Source organism: Marmota flaviventris, chromosome 4 (genome assembly GCF_047511675.1).
Source record: "Marmota flaviventris isolate mMarFla1 chromosome 4, mMarFla1.hap1, whole genome shotgun sequence".
NCBI lineage: Eukaryota > Metazoa > Chordata > Mammalia > Rodentia > Sciuridae > Marmota > Marmota flaviventris.
The window spans coordinates 131,066,339-131,089,707 of record NC_092501.1 but is presented as its reverse complement, the minus strand read 5'-3'; the positions used below and the strand labels follow the sequence as shown (position 1 = coordinate 131,089,707).

The window sequence follows — 23,369 nt, the reverse complement described above, 5'->3', positions numbered from 1 at the left end:
AAGTAATTTCCTTATATAAATAACTTGTTACTTTTATTAACCTGTATAATTTACATATACTTTACAGACTATAAACAAAATGTCAAAATTTTTTTTATTTGTTTTTTTGGTTTTGCTTTGGATTGTGTTTTATTCTTTCTTTCTTCCCCCCAAACTTTTTATAGAGAGATAACTGAAAACCCCAAATCCTAAGTGTGAAGCTTAGCAAAGATATCAATATATGCTTTTGAAGCATTGAACTTTTTTTTTTTTTGCAGAGTGGGGTTGATGGGGATTGAACCTGGAACACTTTACTGCTGAGGTATAGCCCCAGTCCTTTTTACTTATTATCTTGAGACAAGGTCTCACTCAGTTGCTAAGCATCCCACTAAGTTGCTAAGGCCGGCCTCAAACTCAACATTCTCTTTCCCATGTTAGCCTCCTGAGTCATAGGGATCATGGGCGTGTACCACCACACCCTGGGTGGCTACCATTGAACTTTTCTATCTACTGACACAACATGGACTTTCTATGTGTGGATATTATTATTATTAGCTACTAGGGATTGAACCCAAGGGCACTTTACCATTGGGCTACATCCCCAGTCTTTTTTATTTTTTAATTTTGAGATAGGGTGTCTGTTAAGTGTCCCCAGTCTGTCTTGAATTTGAGATAGCGCTTCTTCAGCCTACTGAGTTGGCCGGGATTACAGGGTTGTGCCACATGCCTGGTTTTTATGATTTTGTGGTCAGAAATAGCTAAAATAATTTTTTAGCCTGTTTGTCATGGATATCTTCAAAGAGATTATATAATTTATATAATTATATAATTTGTTGTAAAAGGCATTAGAATGAAAGTGATGTTAGATGTTTACTTCATGTTTCTCATAGGTGAAGAACATAAGACCTATTATGTTTAAAATGTTTAATTTTTCTCACATTTATGAAATATTTAAAAGGTTCATAATTGATTTGGAATGGTTATACAGAATTAACTAGTAATTTATATGTTTAATACATTTTTCTTAAAGGCATAAACATAGATCTCTGAATCACTTTGTGGGGTTGTGTCAATAGAGTGCAGTATGAATTCTTTCAATTCCTGGGAGCATTTCATTTTGTCATTGTTGCATTTAGCCTTTTTTGTAACAATGTCAAAATACTATTGGTTACATTAGCTTAATTTGGATTCCTTCCTTGTTCTTTTGGAAGAGAAGTAAGAATATGACAAGATTTGGCTGACAAGATTTGATATCATTTGTTAAGGCCTAAACTCTAATACATGTATCAATTAATGGCATTTTTAATTTTACATTTAATAGTTAATAGAGGGGTATTATTACTGTTAACAGGTACTATTACTGTTAGTTAATTAGTCTACTTTTCCAAAGTATGCCAGACAATATTAGGTCTGCAGTGATAACTTTCCCCTGGCAGTTTTGTAATTAGTTGACTATTATGTTTTTCTTTTGTTTTGAAATCTCTAAGAATTGTGCCTTTAAGATTCAGAAAAATCTGCTTGATTTATGAATTCCCACTCCATCCATGAGATCTTGAAAGTCATAGGACCTCTTAGTCTGTTTCCCTGTTAAGAAAATGAACTTAAAGGACCTATCTTGCAATATTGTGGTGATTAAGTGATATATAACCTAATTTATTATTATAACAGCCTATAATTATTTTTGTGAAATTTTCTTTGAATTTAAAAAATTGAAATTGTAAATACAAGGAGTTTTTGTTTTAATATGCTTTTTTTCCCCCTAGAGCAAGCAGTGTGATGATATGGAAGGAACTTCTCTATTAGAATTGGCTGTGCACCAGCTTATATAGTATTGAAAATCAGCCTCTTTTGAGTTTCAAGTTTCTCACTTAGGAAGTGCTGTCAATAATACCAATTCTTGATAATTTTTGTAAGAATTAGAAATACATGTTAACCTCCAACAAAGTAGCTACCTGGCACATGGTAGGAACTCAGTTGATGATGATTAGCATCCCCAATATCATACTAAACACTTAAAAGGATAAAAGCTTTCTAATCTGAAATGTGACAAAAGCCAAATACATATTCCCATAAGCTTCTATATGCAATGTGTGTCCATCCCAAGAAGCTAAAATTAACTGTCCATTATTTCCAGTAAAATTTCTTGCTCTTATTTTTTGCTTTTGATTTTGAGTTGAGGCTCCATGTTAGATTGTTCTGAAATATTTTCCCCTTGTTGTTACAAATCTTTTTCCTAAAAATCTCAACTTATTTTTCAAAAACAATTTCCTAACAGTGAGTACTTACTAAACATGTTTTTGATTTTCGAAGCAAGAAAAGTCTTTAACATTTGAGAAAATTAAGAGCAGAGTTCACTTCTAGGACCTTACAATTGTGTGTTTTAGAATGCAGTTGTTAATAGTTAGGATGGGGGTAGGGGAAAGATGTTCTTGCCCATAGCAAAGATCAAGTGTAAAATGTTTGATTCCTTATTGTTTGTTATATGCATTTATATGAAAAAGACAATAGAATAAATCTAGAGGGATTTTTTTTATATGAAGCTATTTCTAGGGCATATGTGATATGAAATTTGATTTGGTATATCGAGAGACAATAATATATGAAAATTACTTTTAACTTTTCATAGTAAATAATCTTGAAAAGATTATGTGATCTATAAAACTTTGTTATGGACATGAAGATAGTTCTGAATATATGAGAAAAATAATTGTGGTATCATTAGTTGATGGAATTTATGAATAGTAAATGATAAGGTTGATGTTGGCATGTTAAAAGAAAACTTCCTTTGTCTTAATGCTAGAGAACCTTGTTAGAAATTAGGAAACACCAACAAAGTATTGTGGTTATTTTCGAATTTCAACACTGGAAACATCCAAATGGAATTATTTTGAAGAAGTTAAAAACAAACTATTATTTTAAAAAAGAAATCGAGGATGGTTGAGTATGCAGTGTCCTAAAAATGTTAGGCTGCCAGTAACACTGAGTGATGTTACAAATGCTGGATCCATGGTAGTGACTTCTGGATTATCAGGAATTGGTAGCCTCTTATAATATGTGAGTTGTCATGGTTCTTGATCATTTATGTACTTTGGCAGGTAATGATGGATGTAACATTTTTGAATTTTAGTTGTACAATCTAATTTCTCAAACCAATAAATTAGAAGAAAATGAGTTTGCATCCATAAAATTTGGTCTAGCTGAAGTAGCAGTAGTACAAAGTCTTTATTGATAATTCAGAATGGGTAATGTCCAATCTCACGTGAGATTATATTAATATAAATTCTGATGTAAATAATGGTTATCTTATGTCTGTAGAGTTTGCATTTTAATGAGTTAATAGTAATGTTCTGAAGCATGTAGCAATTTGTGCAGTATTATGACATCCGCTTCTTAATGAGATATATTTCTATGATAAAATAATTCATTGGAGGGTTTGTATGTACAGTTAAGTTAGGAAGGCTTGTAAAAATTTCTTGAAGCTCATCTATTTTGAAAAAATTTAAATTCTTAAACACTTAGGGATATATTTAGCACAAGCTCAGTAAATATTTGAGTTGGAATTTACCAGGAATACTTATGTAATGCATTTGGAGAAATTAAAATATTTCCTTCCAAATATTCCTAGAAAAATTAAAATCCTCATTTTTTTTCCAAAGCAGGGCCCCTAAAGCTAATCTTACATTTTGCCTTATATAATTAAATAAAGATTGACTTTTACCATAGCATATGGGAAATAATATACTGTCAAAGTCTTCCCCAGGTTCTTATCATGAATGCATGCATGTCTTGTTTTTTTTCTTCCTGTTGCTGATGTTTTGGGCCTGGGGCTTCAAACATGCTAGGCAAAGTGCTTTATCGCTGAGCTACATCTCCAGTCCTTATAAAATTTTGTTTTGAGACAAGGTCTCATTAAGTTGCTGAAGCTGACCTTGTAATTCTGCCTCAGCTTCTCAGGTATCTTTAGGTTATAGGTGTGGGGTACCACATCTGGTTGGGAATGCTTTTCTTTCTTCCTGTTGAAAACATTGATAACTGTTCTGGTCCAAAACATTTTATTAGGCAGTTCCTCTTCATTATCACTTGTAGTCTCTAAGCTATATATGGGAAGACTCATAGAATTCTTTCTTTTTTTTTTTTTTTTAATTTAAGAAGAGCCTGTTGTGTGTATGTGTGAATTTATTCTTTTGAGAGCATATTTGTAGTGTGGATGTTCAGAGTGAATCACCAGAATGGGTCTTTTTCTACTTCTTTGTCATACATTCAAGATCAACTTATTATAATGTTTAAACTTAATGCTATATTCAAGCTGTGATTTAACCAGAATTGGAAGGGTAATATCTGCAGATTTCTGTGATAATCAGCAACCTAAGGAAATGATTAATCTTGAGAATAGGCAGATCTAGATGATTTGTTGAGGTCAAATTATTAGCATTTATCTTTATCTTTGTTCACTTGTCTTTGAAAATGTTTACATCTTTGCTTTTATTATTTTTTGTCATATGTTTGTTATTACATGTTTTATTGGACAAATTTTTCCCAAGTTGATATTATTTAATTCCTCTAATATAACAGATGTATTAGGTTATTTATCCAAAATATCAGTATTTCTTAAGTAAAATTATTCTAATGTCCATATTCCCCTCTGTTTTCCTCCTACTTTTTAGGTATTGCCAAAACCAATTTGTTGGAGTTATCTTATTCAAACTTTAGACTGCAGTTCAAGTGTAAAATTTAAATTCTGCCAGATTATTAAATATTAATATTTCAGATATGTTGAATTTGTAATTGTCACTTGCAGTTATACTTAGCCCTGTTAATGAGTTTCCTTAATGTTAATTTTTCACCAAGTCAGTTTTTGTGGTGAATATTTCTTACTCTTTCTTACATTATTATTTACCTATTTAAACCAAATTCCAGGATTATGTTAGTTATTTTATTAAAATAAACATGTAGGATTCCTCCCAGCTCTTGTTCTTTTTTTTTATTCTGTTTTTACTATTGTATTTTTCAAATAAGGGATTATGTGGTTGAAAAAAAAGAATTATATTGGTGTACAATTGTGTAATGGAATTACTTGAAACTGAAAATATATTTCTTTTAACATTTTTTTTTGTAATTATAGACCTTAATGTATCCTACGATAATAGACTTCTATACACTAGCAGGTTTTTAAAAATTTTTATTTTGGAATACTAATAAATGCATATGGTTAAAAAAAGGTGAACCATTTAAAAAGTTATAAAGTTGCTCATTTTCATTCTTCAGAGGCAACTGTGGTTAATCAGTTTCTAATGTATCCTTCAGAGATCTTTTGTATATAGTTAAAAGATATTGTCATTTCTTAAGATGAATATTTTAAGTTTGACATCAAAAGACTCACTTGTGCCACACCAGTTGAGATCTGAACAATAAAAGTAATAATCTTTATGAATTCTAAAACAAACATGAAGCTGGTAATTCTGACTTTGGGATGTTCATTCAAATGTAAGCTTGTCGGGCCTTTATTGGCTTTAATAATTTATTTTGTTTGGATGTATAATTAACCAATTGTGTATTCATCCCCATAATTAATTGAACCTTCCCACCCTTAAAATATTAACACTATTAATGACAGTAATTGTTGGATAGGCAAATATAATTAGCACATCAAAACTGATTTCATAGATCTTATTGATGTAATTTAAAGATAACAAAAATGAAACTGATTTTGAGAAAAATTGTGTGTGTGTAGGTAATAAGCAGATAGGGAAAAAGTTCTGGTTGTGTGGTGTGCCAGTATCTGAGGCTTAAGCATTGTTGATCTAAAAAATGTTATTCTAGTTGACTTAATTTGCAAAGTATGTATTAAAAAAAGATTCTTTTCTTTAGTTTGTATAGTGTAGTACTTATTATCAGTAATATGATTAATAAGTTTTTGGATGTGAAAGCTGGAAGTAAAAGTAGAATATTATGATTAATATTAATGGTTCTATAATTTAATATTTGCTTTATAACATTTGAATTTTGACAGACTTATAGCTAAAAGCCAGGAAATGTTTTTAAATGAATATGAGATGGTTTCTCATTTTAGAGTAACATATTTAGTTACCACTTTTATCCATGGTAATAGAGGAAAGATAATGCAGACTTCATTTCTTTCCTATTTATTGTGTGTAGATTCTATAAAGATGTAAATAAAAGAAATCTAGAGATTACTTTGTCTAGCAGTTTAAAAAGTACAAGATTTTAAGCAACAATCTTGTGAAATAATTATATAATAATCAGTTTCTAATGTATCATTCAGAGATCTTTTGTATATAGTCAGTACTGTCCAGTATATGGTTATTAGCCTTTGCTGATATGCTACATGTCTCTTAAGGCAGCTCTTTTTATCTTTTAAACACATTTTGCTTGTTGCTGTTGTTTACTTGAAAAGGAAGTTTTTTTTTATGTATATTTTTTAGTTGTAGATGAACCACACACAGTATCTTTATTTATTTTTATGTGATGCTGAGAATCAAACTCAGTGCCTCATGCATATGAGGCAAGTGCTTTACCAACCTCAGCCCCTGAAAAGGAAGTTTTAGTTTGAAAAAAGCACAAGCTATTTCTGTATATTTAAAATTTTATCCTACTTAAGTGATAGCTATAGCCTAGGATATACAGCTTAACATCTCATTTGTTAAATTCTGTTGGTCATCACTTTCTTGGTATGTAGCAACACTGAGAATAATACTGATGGGTATGGGTTAACTGAAGATGCTACCCTGGGAGAATCAAAGAGCTAATCCTTGGTGTATGTTTTTTCTTCAATAGAAACCTTAAATCATGGGAGAATTCTAGTGTATATCGGCACTGACAATGCTTTACAGCATTTTCAAAGGACTAGCATACATGGTGGAGCATGGTGGCACAGAAACACTTGGATTCTTTGGTTTAACAGAAAATGTAGCTACTACAATTTGTACTGAATACTCAGGGCTGCTTTTCTTTTGCTTTAGAAGATTAATTATGACCTGTTTGAGGGTATAGTAAAAATCTTGTGCCTCCTCTTCTATATCTCCAGGCTTTTGTGTAAAATGAAAAGTTACCTGATCCAGAGATCTATGTTAGCTTATATTTTTGGGGGAAATTGCCTTATTTTTACATTTTCAAAACTTTTTTCAAAGTAATATGATTTAACATTTTCAAAAGCATGTTTTTTACAAAAATAAAATAAGCTTTTGTGAATAGAATCTACTTACCTCAGTTACATTATTTAAATGTATTGAGATTTTATGCCTTGATTAAAGTATTTATCACCATGATAATTGTTGAGAGCTATAATAAGAAATCTTAAGTGAAAGTTTTTACTTTATAATATTTTGGCCAATGTTAAAATCCTATTTTGTAAATGATAAAAAGATTTCCATTTGTTAATGGCTCTAGAGTCAGAACATTTTACTTGGCAGTATGTTTTCTAGTGATATGTCTGGGTTTCTTTATGCCAAGAACCAATGTTCTGACAGTAAAACTTGGGAGTTTATTTTGCTAATGGCAAAAGTAAACTTTTAGTCCCTCTGCTGGCTGCCTTTATTGCAGCAGAGTTTTTTTTTTTTTGCTATCCTACAGTTGTGATAAAGGCTATTACAATGACCAAGGTGAATATTGAGGGGAAATTGTAGTGGATTTTCCCCAAATTGAATGACTTTATAAACATCTTTATTAAGAATAAAAACGTAAAATAGTGTGTTTCTTTTTTTCTTTTTTTTTGTGGTGGTGTGCTGGGATTGACCCCAGGGCCTCGTGCATGCTTACATATCCAGGGAAGCCTCTTTTTAGTGCCTCTTAAATATAAGGATGGAGGAATTATTAAACTGCACAGAATTGGCACTGTATAGGTAATGACATCATATTACATGATTAAATTGTAATTCTTATTTAGACTTTTGAAATGTTAAAATTTTATTTCTTTACTGTAAAACATGAAAAAATCTAATAATACTGGAAGATAACTAAAACAATGTTTTGATTTGATTGGTAAGTATATTGACAGATACCAGTTTGTATTATGCAACCACCAAGAATAAGTATACGATACAAAGTAGGGGAGAAATAATACAAAACTGTATATAAGAAACTTTCTTGGAGTCATATGTTCTGGTTACTTTGTGCTGGTGATTTAGAAATTCATGCTGAAATAAACTCGTTAATTTCAAATGTTTATATAATAGTGGTAGGAATAATTTTTTTTCCTGGAGAAATAAAAAATCTTTTATGTATAAATTTTACTCATTTAGCCATTATACTCTAGTTTCATGTATTTTTTAAGTTGTTGATAGACATTTATTTATTTATTCATTATTTATATGTGTGACTGGAATCCAGTGCCTCACACCTGCCAGGCAAGTATGCTACTACTGATCTACAGCCCCAGCCCATAATTTTATGTATTTCTTTGAGACATGATTTTGTTATGTTGCACTGGCTAATCTTGACCTTCTGGGCTTATGTGATCCTCTTTCCTTAGCTTCATGAGTAACTGGGACTATAGGTGCATGCTACCATATTTGATTCCTACTTTAATTTTTATATTAAAGAATGATTCTTGACTATTTCATCTTAGAGATGAAAGGATCTTAGACATGGTAGGTGGGTTAATTAAATTGGTGCAAAGGGATTGATCATATTTTTTAGTTTTTTCTATCTTTGGTCTTTATCTGAATTTTCCAAAATCTAAAGCCATTATAGAACATTATTTTATCTTGTATTCAAATATATAGTCTGTAAAAGTTGAAATTATATGTTTATATATATATTACATGTTTATAGAACTGTAAATTATCATATGTAATTTAAAGAGTATATATTTCTAAAAGTAATTATTCCTGTATATTGTGTTTTGTTCAAGCACGTGTTGGGGAACATATTTTGATTTTATTTTAAAAATTGGGTAAATAATCAGAGAACAACAGGAAATCACCACACAAAGGAATAATACTACTATAGTTACTTTGGCTTCAGATAAATATATTAAGAAGAACAAAAATCTGGTTGTCACCCCATTCATCATTGGGCGAATAAGACATAAAACTAAGTTGATGTAGAAGTGTATCCTAGATTATTGGTTGTTACCTGTTGTACTTAACTGATGCTCCAGAAAGACTGATTTAGAGTTGGAACATCTTCCTTAAGTACTGACTTTGCAATTTACTTGCTAGACCATCTTGAGTTATGTCATTTAATCACTGAATATTTTACCTCACCAAGTTTTTAAGTGTCAAATTACATAATTGCTTTATTGCTTTATGGAGAGCTAAATTATTACAGTACTTTCATACATAGCCTCTGCCAAGAGTATTATGTATATCATAAGACTCTTTTTTTTTAAAAAAAATATTTATTTATTTATCTTTTTTTTTTTTTAGTTATCGGTGGACACCACATCTTTGTTTGTAATGTGGTGCTGAGGATCGAACCTGGGCCGCACGCATGCCAGGCGAGCGCGCTACTGCTTGAGCCACATCCCCAGCCCCTATCATAAGACTCTTTGTTTTGTTGTCTTAGAGTAACTTTGACTTTAGTGTTTACGTTTTTAGATTAAACTTAACTTCCAACTTTCTGCCAAGTGTTAATACAATTTAACTATTTTTAGACATTTCTTAAAAAGTACAGTCATTCATTGGTATTTGTGGGATTGAGTCTAGGACCTCCAAGTTACCAAAATCCTTATCTAAAATAGCAGAGTAAGCTGTGCACAATGCTGGTTCTAGTGGCCCATGCCTATAATCTCAGTGGCTCAGGAGGCTGAGGCAGAGGATCACAAGTTCAAAACCAGCCTCAGCAATAATGAGGTGCTAAGCTACTCATTGAGACCCTGTGTCTAAATAAAATACAAAATAGGGCTGGGGATGTGGCTCAGTGATTGAGTGCCCCTGAGTTCAATCCCTGATAGCCCCTCACAATACTGAAATGGCAGTATATTTGCATATAACCTATATATATTCTACTCTCTACTTTAAATCATTTCTTGGTGATTTAGAATATCTAATACAATGCAAATGCTATATGAATACTCATACTGATAAGAAAAAGAAGACACAATTGTTTTTCTTCTGAATATTTTCCTTTGTGGTTTGTTGACTTCATAGATAAAGAACCCCTGGTGTATAAGTATCCGGGTTTGATCCCCAGCACCACAAACAAAAAACAGAACCCATGGATACAGAGGGCCAACCAACGGTCTTAATTTTGGGGTGGGCATCTTCATCCATAAGAGTCTAATATAGTATACTGTTGCTACTTAATTACAAATATGACTAATTCTGCTTCTGAAATATAATTGTCACTGTGTTTATAGGAATAGGAATGGATAAGTATTAAGACTTTTGGTCAGAGAATTTGCCTTTAATTTATATTATAATATAGAAGTGATACAGAAGACCAAAGTATTTGGTTTACAATATGGTAGATTTCAGAGTTTTGCTGATTTGTTTTTGTAAAGCAGCAAATTAACAAAAGTAGTTTTAGTTTAAGAGTGAAAGAGAGAAAATAATTTTGAAGATATTAGGGCATCTTTATCTCCCTTTAAACTAAAATGTGATTTGTAGAGACCAAGAAAGACGGAATTTATTGTTATGTGTGCATATGTACATGCATTTATTATGAATTAGAGATGTGGATTATGCACCTAACAGTGTCTCACATGTAGTAGCCACTCAATTGTTGGAATGACACAATGACACAATGGTTGTACAAACACAAGAGGGAAGTAGTTTTGTTTTTTGGTGGTACTGGGGGAAGTGATCCTTTTGATACCTTTGCAATGCAGCAAATTCACAAGTTGTGTTCAGGGAGAACTCATTTATATTGAAGTAAAGGTAACAGCATATTTATACTTTTTTTTGAAGCTACTTAGTTTTGGGTACACTCTTAACTGTGAATCTGAGCAAATTTGTTTTAGACTATAGACAGTGAATTAATGAATGTTTAAGTATTCAAATATGTTGTTCTCAGTGCTTGCTTAGTTGTGTAGAAGAAAAGTGACAATCCTTTACTGACCCACATGAAACGATAGCAAACGATACAAACTGGTATGGTTTTTAAGAATTGTGTTTAAAAATACTTTATGATAAAGTTTACTATGGGCATTTTGGGTGTGGGGGAGGGTGCTGGGGATTGAATTCAGGGCCTTGAACATGTTAGACAAGTGCTCTACTACTAATTTATGTCCCCAGCCCTGAATTTACTATCAACCATTTTTAAGTCTGTAGTTCAGTAGTGTTAAGTATATTCACATTGTTGTACATATGTTGTTGCTCAATATATACTTATATTTTTGTGAATATATCCAAATGTATATTTGTTTGTTTTTGAGATGGAATCTTGCTTTGTTGCCCAGTCTGGTCTAGAATTCCTGGGCTGATACAGTCAGCTCCTGTCTCAGCTTTCCAAGAAGCTGGGACTATAGGTGTGTATCACTGTGCCTAGCTTTCAGTTTTTATTTAAATTAGAATTTAAATATTGAGGATGTACTATGGGCTGGGGATTTAGCTTGGTGGTAGATCATTTGCCTAGCATGTGTAAGACCCTAGGTTTAATGCCAACACTGAAAACAAACAAAAAAGGAAGATAAAAAAAGAAAAAAAATTGAGAAGGTAAGAGGACAAATACTTCTGATAAGTGGTATTCAGATGATTTTTATTTGAAGGAACATTCTATCTTATTTAAAACTAACCATTTGCAAATTTACACTATTAGAATTTGGAGAGGGGAGAGTGTGATTATTGAAGACCAGGGTAATAAGGGAAGATTTCACAGAAGAGAATGATTTAAACTGGACCTTAGAGAATGAATAGGAATCAGATAGGTTTTGAGCAGGGAAAAGTTAACAGCATCCTACTTGAGGGAAACAGCTCTGAGGTGAGAATGAGTGTTGCTAGGATCTAGCTTCATGAGAAGACCTGTGTTAGGATTTATTATTTATTTTGAGAGTGAATGGAATGAGAGGCATTGTGTCATGTAGTGTTTCCCCAAATGCATTCTGTCTAACATGAGGAGGGAAGGATTGTAAATTCGTGTTTTCTTTCAATAAGAACTTATGACATTTTGATGTTGCTATGCATTCAGAATCTTCTAGAAATTATATAACTAACATTTTAACTTTATTTGACCATTAGAAACTTTCACCTTTTTTCTTGGGCACTGATTTGAGAAGTATGTGTGCGACTTGTAAGTTGCATGATATGATCAAAATGTTTAATCCAGCCAAATTCTCTCCATCCATGATGATTAGGTTATAACCACTTAATTGCTATGTAAAATTATTCAACAAATGTTGAGGATGTACTATAATGTATTGGACATTGAAAATTATAAATGCAAGGGAAAGATGTTAGAACCATAGATTATTCTAATTGTTGTCTGTGGACATTGTCATCTCCTATTTGTTAGAAATGCAGAATGTGTGTGCTGAATATGTAGCTCAGTTGTAGGGTGCTCGCCTAACATGTGAGGCCCTAGATTCTTATTCCAATAGTGAAGAAAAGAAAAAGTACATAATCTTGGTATTCATCCTAGACCTACTGAATTAAAAATTGCATGTTATTAAGAACTGCATGTGATTCCTATATACATTAAGATTTGTTGGGCTGGAGATATGGCTCAAGCGGTAGCGCGCGCCTGGCATGCGTGCGGCCCGGGTTTGATCCTCAGCACCACATACAAACAAAGATGTTGTGTCTGCTGATAACTAAATAAATAAATATTAAAAAAAAAAGATTTGTCACATGGTTCTGCATCATAGCCAATAAAACTTTATTCGAATCTTATTGAATAGTTGACTGTTTTACTGATAGTAGTAGAGAATTTAGTAGTTTTCATTTTCTTTTTTCCTTTTTTGCTTGCTTATCATGGGGTAGGGGAGAGTGGGAGGGTGTGTTTCACTGTGTTGCCCAAGGTGGCCTTGAATTACTGGGCTCAAAAAAATGATCTTTCACCTTGATCTCCTGAGTTGCTGAGACTATAGGCACAAAGCAGGACTGTACCTTCAATTTCAATTATGAGATTGACCCTCTTGAAACTTCTGTGCTTTGGTCTTAGTCTTTTAAAGAGTTGTACTGAATGTGCTTAATGGCTCAATTGGGAACTGTGTTATATACACAGTTATGTTTGTCTAAGTCTCACAAAATGTCTCCTGGAACTGATTATATTACCCAGGGAGGCCAATTTGAAAGGAAGATATTTTAAGTTATTTTTTCCTTATATAGACAGGCCATTTCATTCATTGTCTCTGCTGCCATTGTTTTTGTATTCCTCTCTCCAGGCATTTTCTCATATTGCACTATTGCTAAGCTCAGTATGGTCTTAGTATTTCCATGGAGCCATTCTCATAGTCCTGTCCATATACCTAGTCATTTGATTAGACATTTTGATTACAGACATAGATTCTGATAATGTTCACCTCCTGTCTTGCCTCCTTTTAAAATTCTTGTTTTAAAAAAAGCATTTAAGGGCTGGGGATGTGGCTCAAGCGGTAGCGCGCTCGCCTGGCATGCGTGTGGCCCGGGTTCGATCGTCAGCACCGCGTACAAACAGAGATGCTGTGTCTGCCGAAAACTAAAGAATAAATATTAAAAAAAAAAAAAAAAAAGCGTTTAAAGCAAGTTTTTCAGAAAGTACTGTCTTTTGGTTATGGTAATTTGTAATAGCTAAAAAAGTCAGATTATTAGAATTTACTACTAGGGTCCCCATTAAAAAGTTAAATACTTTAAATTACATAATATAAATGCTCAGTGTAAAAATTAATACAGCAATATATTAAAAAGTGAAAAATAAGTTTTTCTACCTAGTTCTATTTCTCCAGGGTTAACCACTGTTTATGTCCTAAACCTTTTTTAAAAATGTAAAAACAGGTATATATTATATGTAAAATTTGTATATATTCAGGGGAATTATATATAGTCTGTTCTGAGAACTGATTTTTTTACTCAAAAAGGGAAAAAAAGCCAAAGTCTTAACCTTTTTAATATGAATGATGTGTTTTTGACTTTAGGGAAGAAACCCTTTTTTCTTGGAGCCAGCAATAATTATTACAATTACTGATGGGAGCAAGTTGACTACTACCAGTGGAGTCCAGGATGAGGTAAGTTACATTTGTATCACTGAATTATGCAAATATAGTTGAAAAAATTTTGAATATGCACTGTAGGGTCTTGAACACCTTCTAATAGGTTGTCTTTTTTTTTTTTTTTTTGATTATTTGATGAAGTCCAGAGTCGTTTGTCTCCAAAAGTCCATATTCTTTTATTGCTTTTTAGGAGTGGTTACCATCTTTTCTTGAATAGTAATTCCTTCTGTGAAAGTTTTTGAGCATATCTCCCACCCCAATATATGTATATTTATAAATTTATGTGTGGGTTTGTGTATAGTAACTATTAGTAAAAATTAATTCTGATTTTGAGGTTTAAAAAAATGGAAATGACATTCTAATCATTACCTCCCACATTCCAGTGGATTGTTATTATAACTTCCCATCACTTTGACATAATGCCTGAAAGAAATGAACTTTTATTTTGTCTCAGTTTCAGAGGTGTGAGTCTTTAGTTGTAAGGCCCTGTTGCTTTTGGACCATGTCAAAGGAGTACATTATAGTGTGAGCATGTTGAGGAAGAAATTACCTCATAGTGTTCAGGAAGCAGAGAAAGAGAGGAAGACAGAAGTAGAGACTTGTATCCCAGCACCCCCTTCAAGGACATGCCTTCAATGACCTAATTCCTCCACCTAAGTTTCACCTTTAAAGGTTCCCCAATAGCATCATGAACTGGGAATCAAGGCTTTAACACATGGCCCTTTGGGGGAGTTTGCAGTCCCAAATCCTATGCATTTCACTGTGGAGACTGCTAGACTAAAGTATAACAACGCCAAAAGGAGATTAAAGCTAAGAAAAGTGAAGATTTTTGGCCTTTTTATTTTGAATAAGTTATATGTAAATGATATAGAGCTAACTATTCTTTAACAGCATGTATTATACAGAGTTGTGTGTGGTGTGGTATGGTGACTAGAATAGGTTTTTTTTTTTTTAACTTTTAGGTGTTCATACTGTAGTATTTGAATTGTGCTTAAACATTACATTTGTTGTTTAACTTGTTGATTCAGAAACGTGATCTTAGACTAGTGTTTTTACTGTTTGCATTTGCTTTAAAATCTTAATTTGAATTCCTGTGGCATTTATTAAGGTTTAAAGTGGGAAAAGTATAGACTTTTAAGTTCAGTAGCTTTTATTGTGAAACATTGTGGAATATAAATTACATAGGGTCAGAGCATGTGGGTTTTACTCTTGGTTTATATACTCTTCTAGCAGCGATCTTTGTGTTAGTGATCTAACTTCCCTAAATCATCAGTGAAAAAAAGATAATTATTCGTGCTTTACTTAAGAGGGTTGTGGAAATCTAAAATGAAATAATGTATGTAAACGTATTTGATAGATTGTTAAGAAAAGTATTATTTTATCTTGAAACATTGCAACCAATAAAGAATTGTGACTGCCTGATCTGAATTTGGGGAAGAGACCTAGAATAGTTTTGTTTGACCAGTTGACATTAAAGGCTAGTTAGGACATAATTTATCATCATTTAGCCTGCTTGATAGCTGAATTTCTTCGGTCATTGGTCTTTCTTAGACTTGATTGACATGTATGGCTAATTAAGATCCTGCCAATAGCAGGAGTAAATAGTTCTATCCATAAACACAAAAAATAGAAATGTCATTTAAACCTCATATTTGAACATGTCAAATATGATTCATAGTAATTAATGCTTTTTTTTCTTCAAGATTGTTTTGTGTAAATTAAATGTTTTGATTTGTTGTTGTCCTTAATAATTTTGGTTGAAAAGTTATTTGTTTTGTTTAAACTTTGCAAGGTTATCCATTCAAGGTCTCTGTTGCCTTTGTTAGAAATGCCATTTGGGGTACAATTTATTTTGTTCCCATAGATCTGGATCTGTTTAGTAACATTTCTTTTTTGGGACCTCCTCTAGCTTAAAATCATCCTGAAATATACATGCACATTGGAATTTTTCTTCCGTTTTGTTTGCTTTCTTGGTAAGAATATTGGAGAAATGTGACTGTATCTTTATAGTCCCCCCAAACTACCTTGCTAATAAAGTTGGGAAGGTTTTCCTATGGGCCAGGATTTAACTTTTAGCTCTCTCTTTTTAAAAATCTTCTACAGTATATATTACAGTATTGAGAATAGAGTTTATATTTTTAAAAATATTGATTATAGATATAATTCTGCTAGTCAAGTTCAAAATTGATTATTCTTGTTACTTTTTTTATGAGGCTAAAGGTTCATTTGTTTAAAAGCAAAGGTTTATTTTGATTATGAAATTGAAATATAGGTCTAGGAGTGTGGTATTTAGGTTTAGGAATGTCTTTGATCCCTATCATGTTTTTTTTTTTTTTTTTTCTTTTCTCTGTTTTCTTCCTTTTAGCACTGGGAATTGAACCTAGAAGTGCTCTACTACTAAGCTACATCCCTAGCCCCCCCTCCTTTTTAAAAAAAATTTTGAGTCACAGTCTAGTTAAGTTTCTGAGGCTGGCTGCCTACTTGCAGTCTTCCTACCTTTAAGTTTCCAAGGCTGGCCTCTAACTTGTGATTCTCCTGCCTCTGCCTCCTGAGTAGATGGGATTACAGATGTGTACCATTGCACCTGGCCCATGTTTTAATGTTGAAAGAAGAGGAAATGTACCACAGATGTATATATTATTAAAGGTCAATTTTTGCTAAAATATTGTGAAATATCCCAGCCTAAATAATTGATGTAATTCATTTTAAGGAGCCTTTCAATTCATGGTGCATATGTGCTAGATGTGATCTATTGTAATTTCTATTAGGGAATAACAAATCATTTTGCATTTCTTTTTCTAAATCTTATCACATTTGTCTTTGTTTTTTTTTTTTTTTTTTTTAACAGAATGAGCATATATGTTGGTAATTTCCATTTTGTGGGATGTGTGTATATAATTCTTGGTTGGCTATGGATGGGACCTCTTAGCATTTATGGATTTGCATGTTCCATCCTTTGCTTCAGAGTCATATCACTTGCTGTGGTATATAATATTTGTTCTGTTAGTGCTATTTTTCAGGAGTTAGGTTATCCTGCTATTTTCATATTAGTATAGCATGAGAGGAAATACAGAGCTTATTGAGGCTTCCCTTTTATTTTACAAAGGAAGAATTTGAGATACAAGGAAGTAAAGTAATTTGCTTAAGTTATAGCATTGTTGCTAAAATTTAGATTAGAATTGAAGATATTCCAGTGCTTTTTCCCTGATATACCAACTGCCTCTTTGATCCTGTTATTGTATGTTCCTAAAAATTACTTTGTCCAGTTTCCTGTTTGTCCATTTTAGCTTTCTGTACAAATGTCATAGATACTCTGTTCTCACTCATTTGGTGTTCCATAAACGACTGTTACGACCAGGGTATTTCTCTATAGTGAGATTAATAAAGATAAACAAGATAGATTTCTGGTTCTTAAGCTCAAAACCTTATAGGGAGATCATTTGTTAAATAATTTTTATGAGTGATAAAATAGAGATATTTGAGTAAGGAAGCTCTGAAGAGATGGGGAAAGGTTATAATGTTATCTGTCTTGGTGCATGTGTTAGATTCTCTAATAAAAGTTTTATAGTGTGATTTCATTTTTTGATGAACTAATTCAGGGATCTTAGGGATGATTTGATATGGTATGTGCCTCATTGCCTAAATCTGGAATTTATAAAGAAGCCCAGTGTAATATTATTTTGAGCCTAGAGAATATTTAATGGAAAAAACTCAGTTTAACTCTTGATCTAAGTATGTGTAGGCCAAAATGACTCAATTTCTTGCTTATCAAAAGAATAATAGGAACACCATACCCTCTGTACGAGGTTGTCATTTAACAATATGTTATAAATTTGGATAGAAGAGGAACAGCTTTCTGTTATGGATGAACATAGCTGTATGTAATTATTTTATCTTAATTCTAAGTTCTTGGACCTCACTTAAAAGAAATCAAGGCAGTTGTCTGTGGTATCATGAATTTATTTCTATTTAGTATTTTTGGAAAATTGTGCCTAGGACTTTTGATGACTGTCTATTTTGGAATTGTATGTGTGTTATTTTTGGCCTTTAAAAAAAAAATACAGCCATTTGATAAAACGGGTGTTTTGCAACGTTTTCATTTATGAGCAGTGGGTTCGATATGGCCTTGAATTCTTAACAAGGAAGCTATTCCTTATCTCCATAGTAGGTGTTTTCAATATTGATAAACATACTTGTGGCCTCATAGTACAAGTCATTATAATATATTACTGATGTGTCATGTTTTGGTAGAATTAACCAAATTAGATTATTCAAAGAATTTTTTTCACGTTTTTATTTCCTGCAAAGATCCTTTGTAGTAATGTTTTGCAACAGAAAACTGTTCTGTACTGTGATTCCAGAAACACGTGGCTAACTATATTGCTCAATAAAGTGGCCCAGAAGAAATCCTGCCAGCACCTTGTCACTGATGAATGACATTCCAGGATAGTGTAGCAGTTATTTTTCTCTTCCTTGAAAGTGCTAGTAGTAGTATTATCTTTCAAATACTGGGATTTCTATATGCTGAAGAGTTCTGCATTTCTTCATCAATGTTATGATTGCCCTGAAAGCTAACAGAGAAGATACTTAAATTAAACTAACTATTGGCTTTATTTATAAACCAAAACCATTATGTTGCTTTCTTACTAGCTTTTCCAGATTTTTAAGGCCAACTAGGCCAACTACTTTTATAGTTTCTTGGATACATGTTCAATTAGGGAACATGTTTGCAGAAAAATGTCTGAGTAATCTCAACTATATATATTCACATTACTTTAGATTGAGGTTTTCATACTCCACCTTGTTCTCAAAAACTCCCTAAGTTTTTGAGATGTTGATTTCTTTTTTTTAAAATATTTTTATTAGTTGTTGATGGATCTTTATTTTATTTACTTATTTATATATGGTGCTAAGAATCAAACCCAGTGCCTCACACAGGCTAGGTAAGTGCTCTACCATTGAACCACAACCCCAGCCTGAGTTGTTGATTTTTATTAGTTTTTTTCTGGATCATTCCAGGCTGTGTAAGTGGTTTTATACTATAATTATAGCTTATTTTTAACTCTTAATGGTAAAAAGTCTAGACATTTTTGAAAAGTTTGAACTATCTGAAATGATTAAGAAACCAGTTCCCTCCTTTTATAATTTTTTTATTCATTGATACTACTAAAATATATCAAAGTCTGTCAAAACTCTTTTCAATTGTGTAAGACTATTTAAACATATATGAAGTGGTCCCCCTCCCCTACCCCCATGAATTTTGGGAAATTTTCTCTTTAAAAAGACCTGTAAAGAATAATGAGGGATGCCAAGTAGTGTGATCAAATGTATCAAACATTCTGTTTAAGTGTATTCTTGAGTTTTACATTTATTCTCACACATCCTTCATATTGATATTACTAGGGATTTATAACAATCTTAAGATTAGCGTCTTTCTGATTTGTAATTCAAATATTCTAAACACATACTTTCCAATATACATTAATCTTTATTAATTCAACCTCCTAACAGTATTTTATTAAGAATTTGTTGGATACAAATCATTTACACTTTCTTTCTTTGGTCCTATTACACATTTTTTTTCTTTGGTCCTATTCTCTCAACCCCTAGATTTATAACTGCTGGTATGAAACATACATCAGCAATTTGTAGTTTATTTAAAGTATGTAAATGAAATAAAATGTATAATTTTAAGAAGTTGAAATATTTTTGACTTAATACAGTGAATTTTTAGCAGTTAACACTTGTAATAATACCCGAATATACCTTTTTTTAAGGGGTTATATGGTAAGAATAACTTTTGAGGAATACTTCCAGACAAACACAATGGAGTAATTAAAAATAAATACTGGCAGATCTAATGAAACTGTACAGTAACTGTTAATCTAGAATTCTGTGGTAAGATACATCAAAATAGATTTTATTCAGAGGGTTAAGCTTTTTCAACATGCTTTTGTTAGCCTGTCAGAATCAATAAGCAATAAGAGACTCCACACAGTCAAGGAAAGTTTCATGTAAAGGCATTTCATTTTAGCTTTTCCATATATAAACTACTATGAAATTTAGAATGCTAGCTTTCAAATGGCTGCATCAAATCACCTAGTATACTTTGTAAAGAATACATGCCTCAGCTCTAATTCTGAAAATCTTCAGTTGATCAGGCAGGAACCTGGGAATTTGTATTTTGTAAGTCATCCCAGTTTATTCTTATCTACAATCAAATTTGGAAGCCTTAGTTTAGAGCACAATATATACACAAATATTTTTAAAAATACACAAAAACGTGAGAATTAACAACTTTTAACAAAACAGTATAGACATATTTTTGATTTACAAAGCCAGGAATTGTTTTAAGATACAAATAATTAGTTGGTCATGGTGCTGTACACCTATAATCCCAGCAGAAAAAGGAGAATTTCAAGGTCAAACCAGTCTGGGCAGCTTATCGAGACCATATCTTAAAATTAAAAGAGCTGGGGATAAACATACCTGTTTATTGAGACACTATTTTAAAATTAAAAGAGCTGGGGATATAGCTCGTGGTAGAACACCCCTGGGTTAAATTCCCACTACCAATAAAATAAAATAAAAATAAATAAAGTGATAACAATAATTCTTGACCTTTAGAATTGTTAAATTTTGTGAATAGGTGTCCAAGGGTTGTAGAATTGGCCTTCTGTGGATATTTTTAATAAGGTAATTTTAATCTGTTAAGGGTTTAGAATAGATTATTGAATAGTTATAATATTTAACTTTCATGCTGACTGTAGTCAGTGTGAAGTTGCTGCTTATAGTATACATATTGAGGACTTTTAAACCCCAAGTATGATACAGGGTAGAGGAAGAGAGCCCAGCTAAGGAAAGAGGGGAGTAAATAATCCATATTATCTGTGATATGTATTTAGTTTTCCTGATTTAGGAGTTTTATCCAACAGATTATATTATTATTCTGGTATCCTTACCAAACTGTAATTCTGGTTTGGATGTCCATGTAATTCACATCATGTAAAAAATATATGTCCTTGGCCCTGATGAAGGCATATTTTAAATAGTCGGTGGCAATTAACACGTAATTTTCTATAGAGTTGTTGTAAAATATCCTTCCAGACTGAATTCTTCAGATTTAAAGTTGTTAAAAATATATTTTATATTGATTCAGCAATAGTTTTACCTGTGATAGAATAGTGACAGTGATGTGCATTTATATTTAGTTCTGTATTTATATCCTAGGTACTGGGTTCACAAAGAGATGGAATTTAAGCAAGGTTCTTGTCTTTAGAAAGCATTGTATTTGAAAACAGGAAAGGAATAAGCATTTGTAGTACATTGAGAAATCTCATGGCAGAAATAAAGTGAAGGTTCTGAGACAGCATCATAAAAGGACCTAACTTTGAGGGAAGAGTAAGGAATTGAGACATGACATTTTAGAAAGACATGAAAAAGTGTAGTAGGAGAATGTAGACTGACTATATGACTGAAATGTGGAAATTATAGGTAAGAGGAGTGAATGCTTGAAATGTAGATAGAGAGCAAGTGATACCTCCTAAGAAGATAGGACTTCATTCTGTTAACCTTTGTGGGGAGGTTTTTGAAGATTTTAAGGTTAGTTATATCATCAGATTTGCATGTTAGTAAAGTTGCTGTGCTAACCAGGTGAAGATGGATTGAAGGAAGGTAAGATGAGAAAAATTAGCAAACTAATAGTAACAGCCCACAAAAAAATAGGGAGAGTGCCCAAATTAAGCCAGTGCTAGAGACAGGAAGGCAGAAATTTGAGAGATTGGGAGCCATACAAGGCAGGTTTTCAAAGATGATGTGGAAGATGGGGTGTGGGGGGGAAGCCATGTGTTTCATAGGGGTTCTGAAAAGGGTCCATGGACTTCAGAGTGATCTGTAAATTTCTTGAAATCATATTTAAATATTGTCCATGTACATGCACATTTTTCTGGGTAGATAGATCCATAGCTTTTAATCATATTCTCAAACAAGTTACAAAAAAACTAGTCTCTTATTTCCAGGTTTCCAACTTGAATGTCTACTTGGATGTTGATAGTAGTAACTGAGAGATGGGGGATATAGAATAAAGTGGGAGAAAGGTAAATAATTGATACAAAAATATCATAATCTTTGGAGTAAGGATATTTTAAAGGAATTATGAGCCTACCTTTAGAACAATAACTCAAAGACTTTTTCGTGCTTTTAACATTTTATCTTTGGAAAAGTATTTTGCATTTGAAAACAGATACGAGCCAAATTTATCTCTGAATTCTCATAGATTTTTCATTTTGATGCAAATAAATAAGCCTTAAGTCATCCTAGTATTTATTCATCTGTTTTTTAAATTTTTTTTTAAATTTTTTATTTAAGGGAATAAGGATATGAACATTTAATTACAATGTTAGAACAAGAGTATTGCTTGCATGTATGTGTGTGTGGGGGGGTATATGTTGTATTAGTATTATGTCAGTTAAAGAGGATGTTAACCTAATTACGGATACTGGTAGACTGGTTTTAATTGTATTGATAATTTTCTGTTAAACTCAGCTATTTGGGTATTTTATGTCTCTCTGAAACAGATTCCAATTTGAGAGAATGAAAATTTTAGGTATTTGGTCTCCTAATGGGGTACACTCATAAGCATTAGGCTGCTAGTTGTTGATAAATACCTGCTCTCATACTTACTGAGCTCTGTTTCCAAGGTTATTTTATCTAACCCCCACTTTCAGTTCTTTCCAGATGTAATACAGTAGATTTTATGTTGTTTAGATTTGAATATTAGGAATAAACTTTGCAGCAACTGGAAAAATATTGAAACTGTGGTCTTTACATCAAGGCAAGGCTACATTTTGTTTTAGACAAGGCTGTTTTGGTATATTTTTCCCCACGCTCTGTCTTTTCAGATTGAATTACTGATTTTTCCCCCTTTGTTTTGTTTGTTGTGGTTTTGATGTTTTTTTTCCTTTCAGCTAAAGGAGCAGCCCAGTGGTTATCAAGAAGTGCTAAAGTGCACTGACTGTCTCATGATGACTGGTGCCTCAGGGAGGGTCATGATTCCTGGATACAGGATCGACCTGATCCTGGATGTCACTTCAAGCAGTCAGATCGTGGGGAAAAGCCTTGTCTAATGGCTAGCCTTCCTCAAAAGTCTGATGCTAGTCATCTCGGAAGGCCTCAGAAAAAGCCTTAAAGGTGAGCAGAGTAGAGTGTAGTTCTCTCTGGGGGCTGTATTTGTTGGAGAATCTGATTCAACATAGAATGACAACCCTAACCTGATAACTCCAGGTTCTGTTGGTAAATTAACTTT

The 23,369-nt window shown here is 32.4% G+C and overlaps 1 protein-coding gene across 2 annotated transcripts in view; it reads left to right on the top strand.

Annotated features, from left to right (window-relative positions):
* Positions 1–23,369, top strand: part of Ints6 (integrator complex subunit 6) — a 90,397-nt gene that overhangs the window by 9,649 nt on the left and 57,379 nt on the right. For both annotated transcript variants that reach the window (XM_027928776.2, XM_071611520.1), the window contains exon 4: positions 13,991–14,080. In XM_027928776.2, the coding sequence (XP_027784577.1) occupies positions 13,991–14,080 (90 nt within the window). The remainder of the gene's footprint in view (positions 1–13,990; positions 14,081–23,369) is intronic.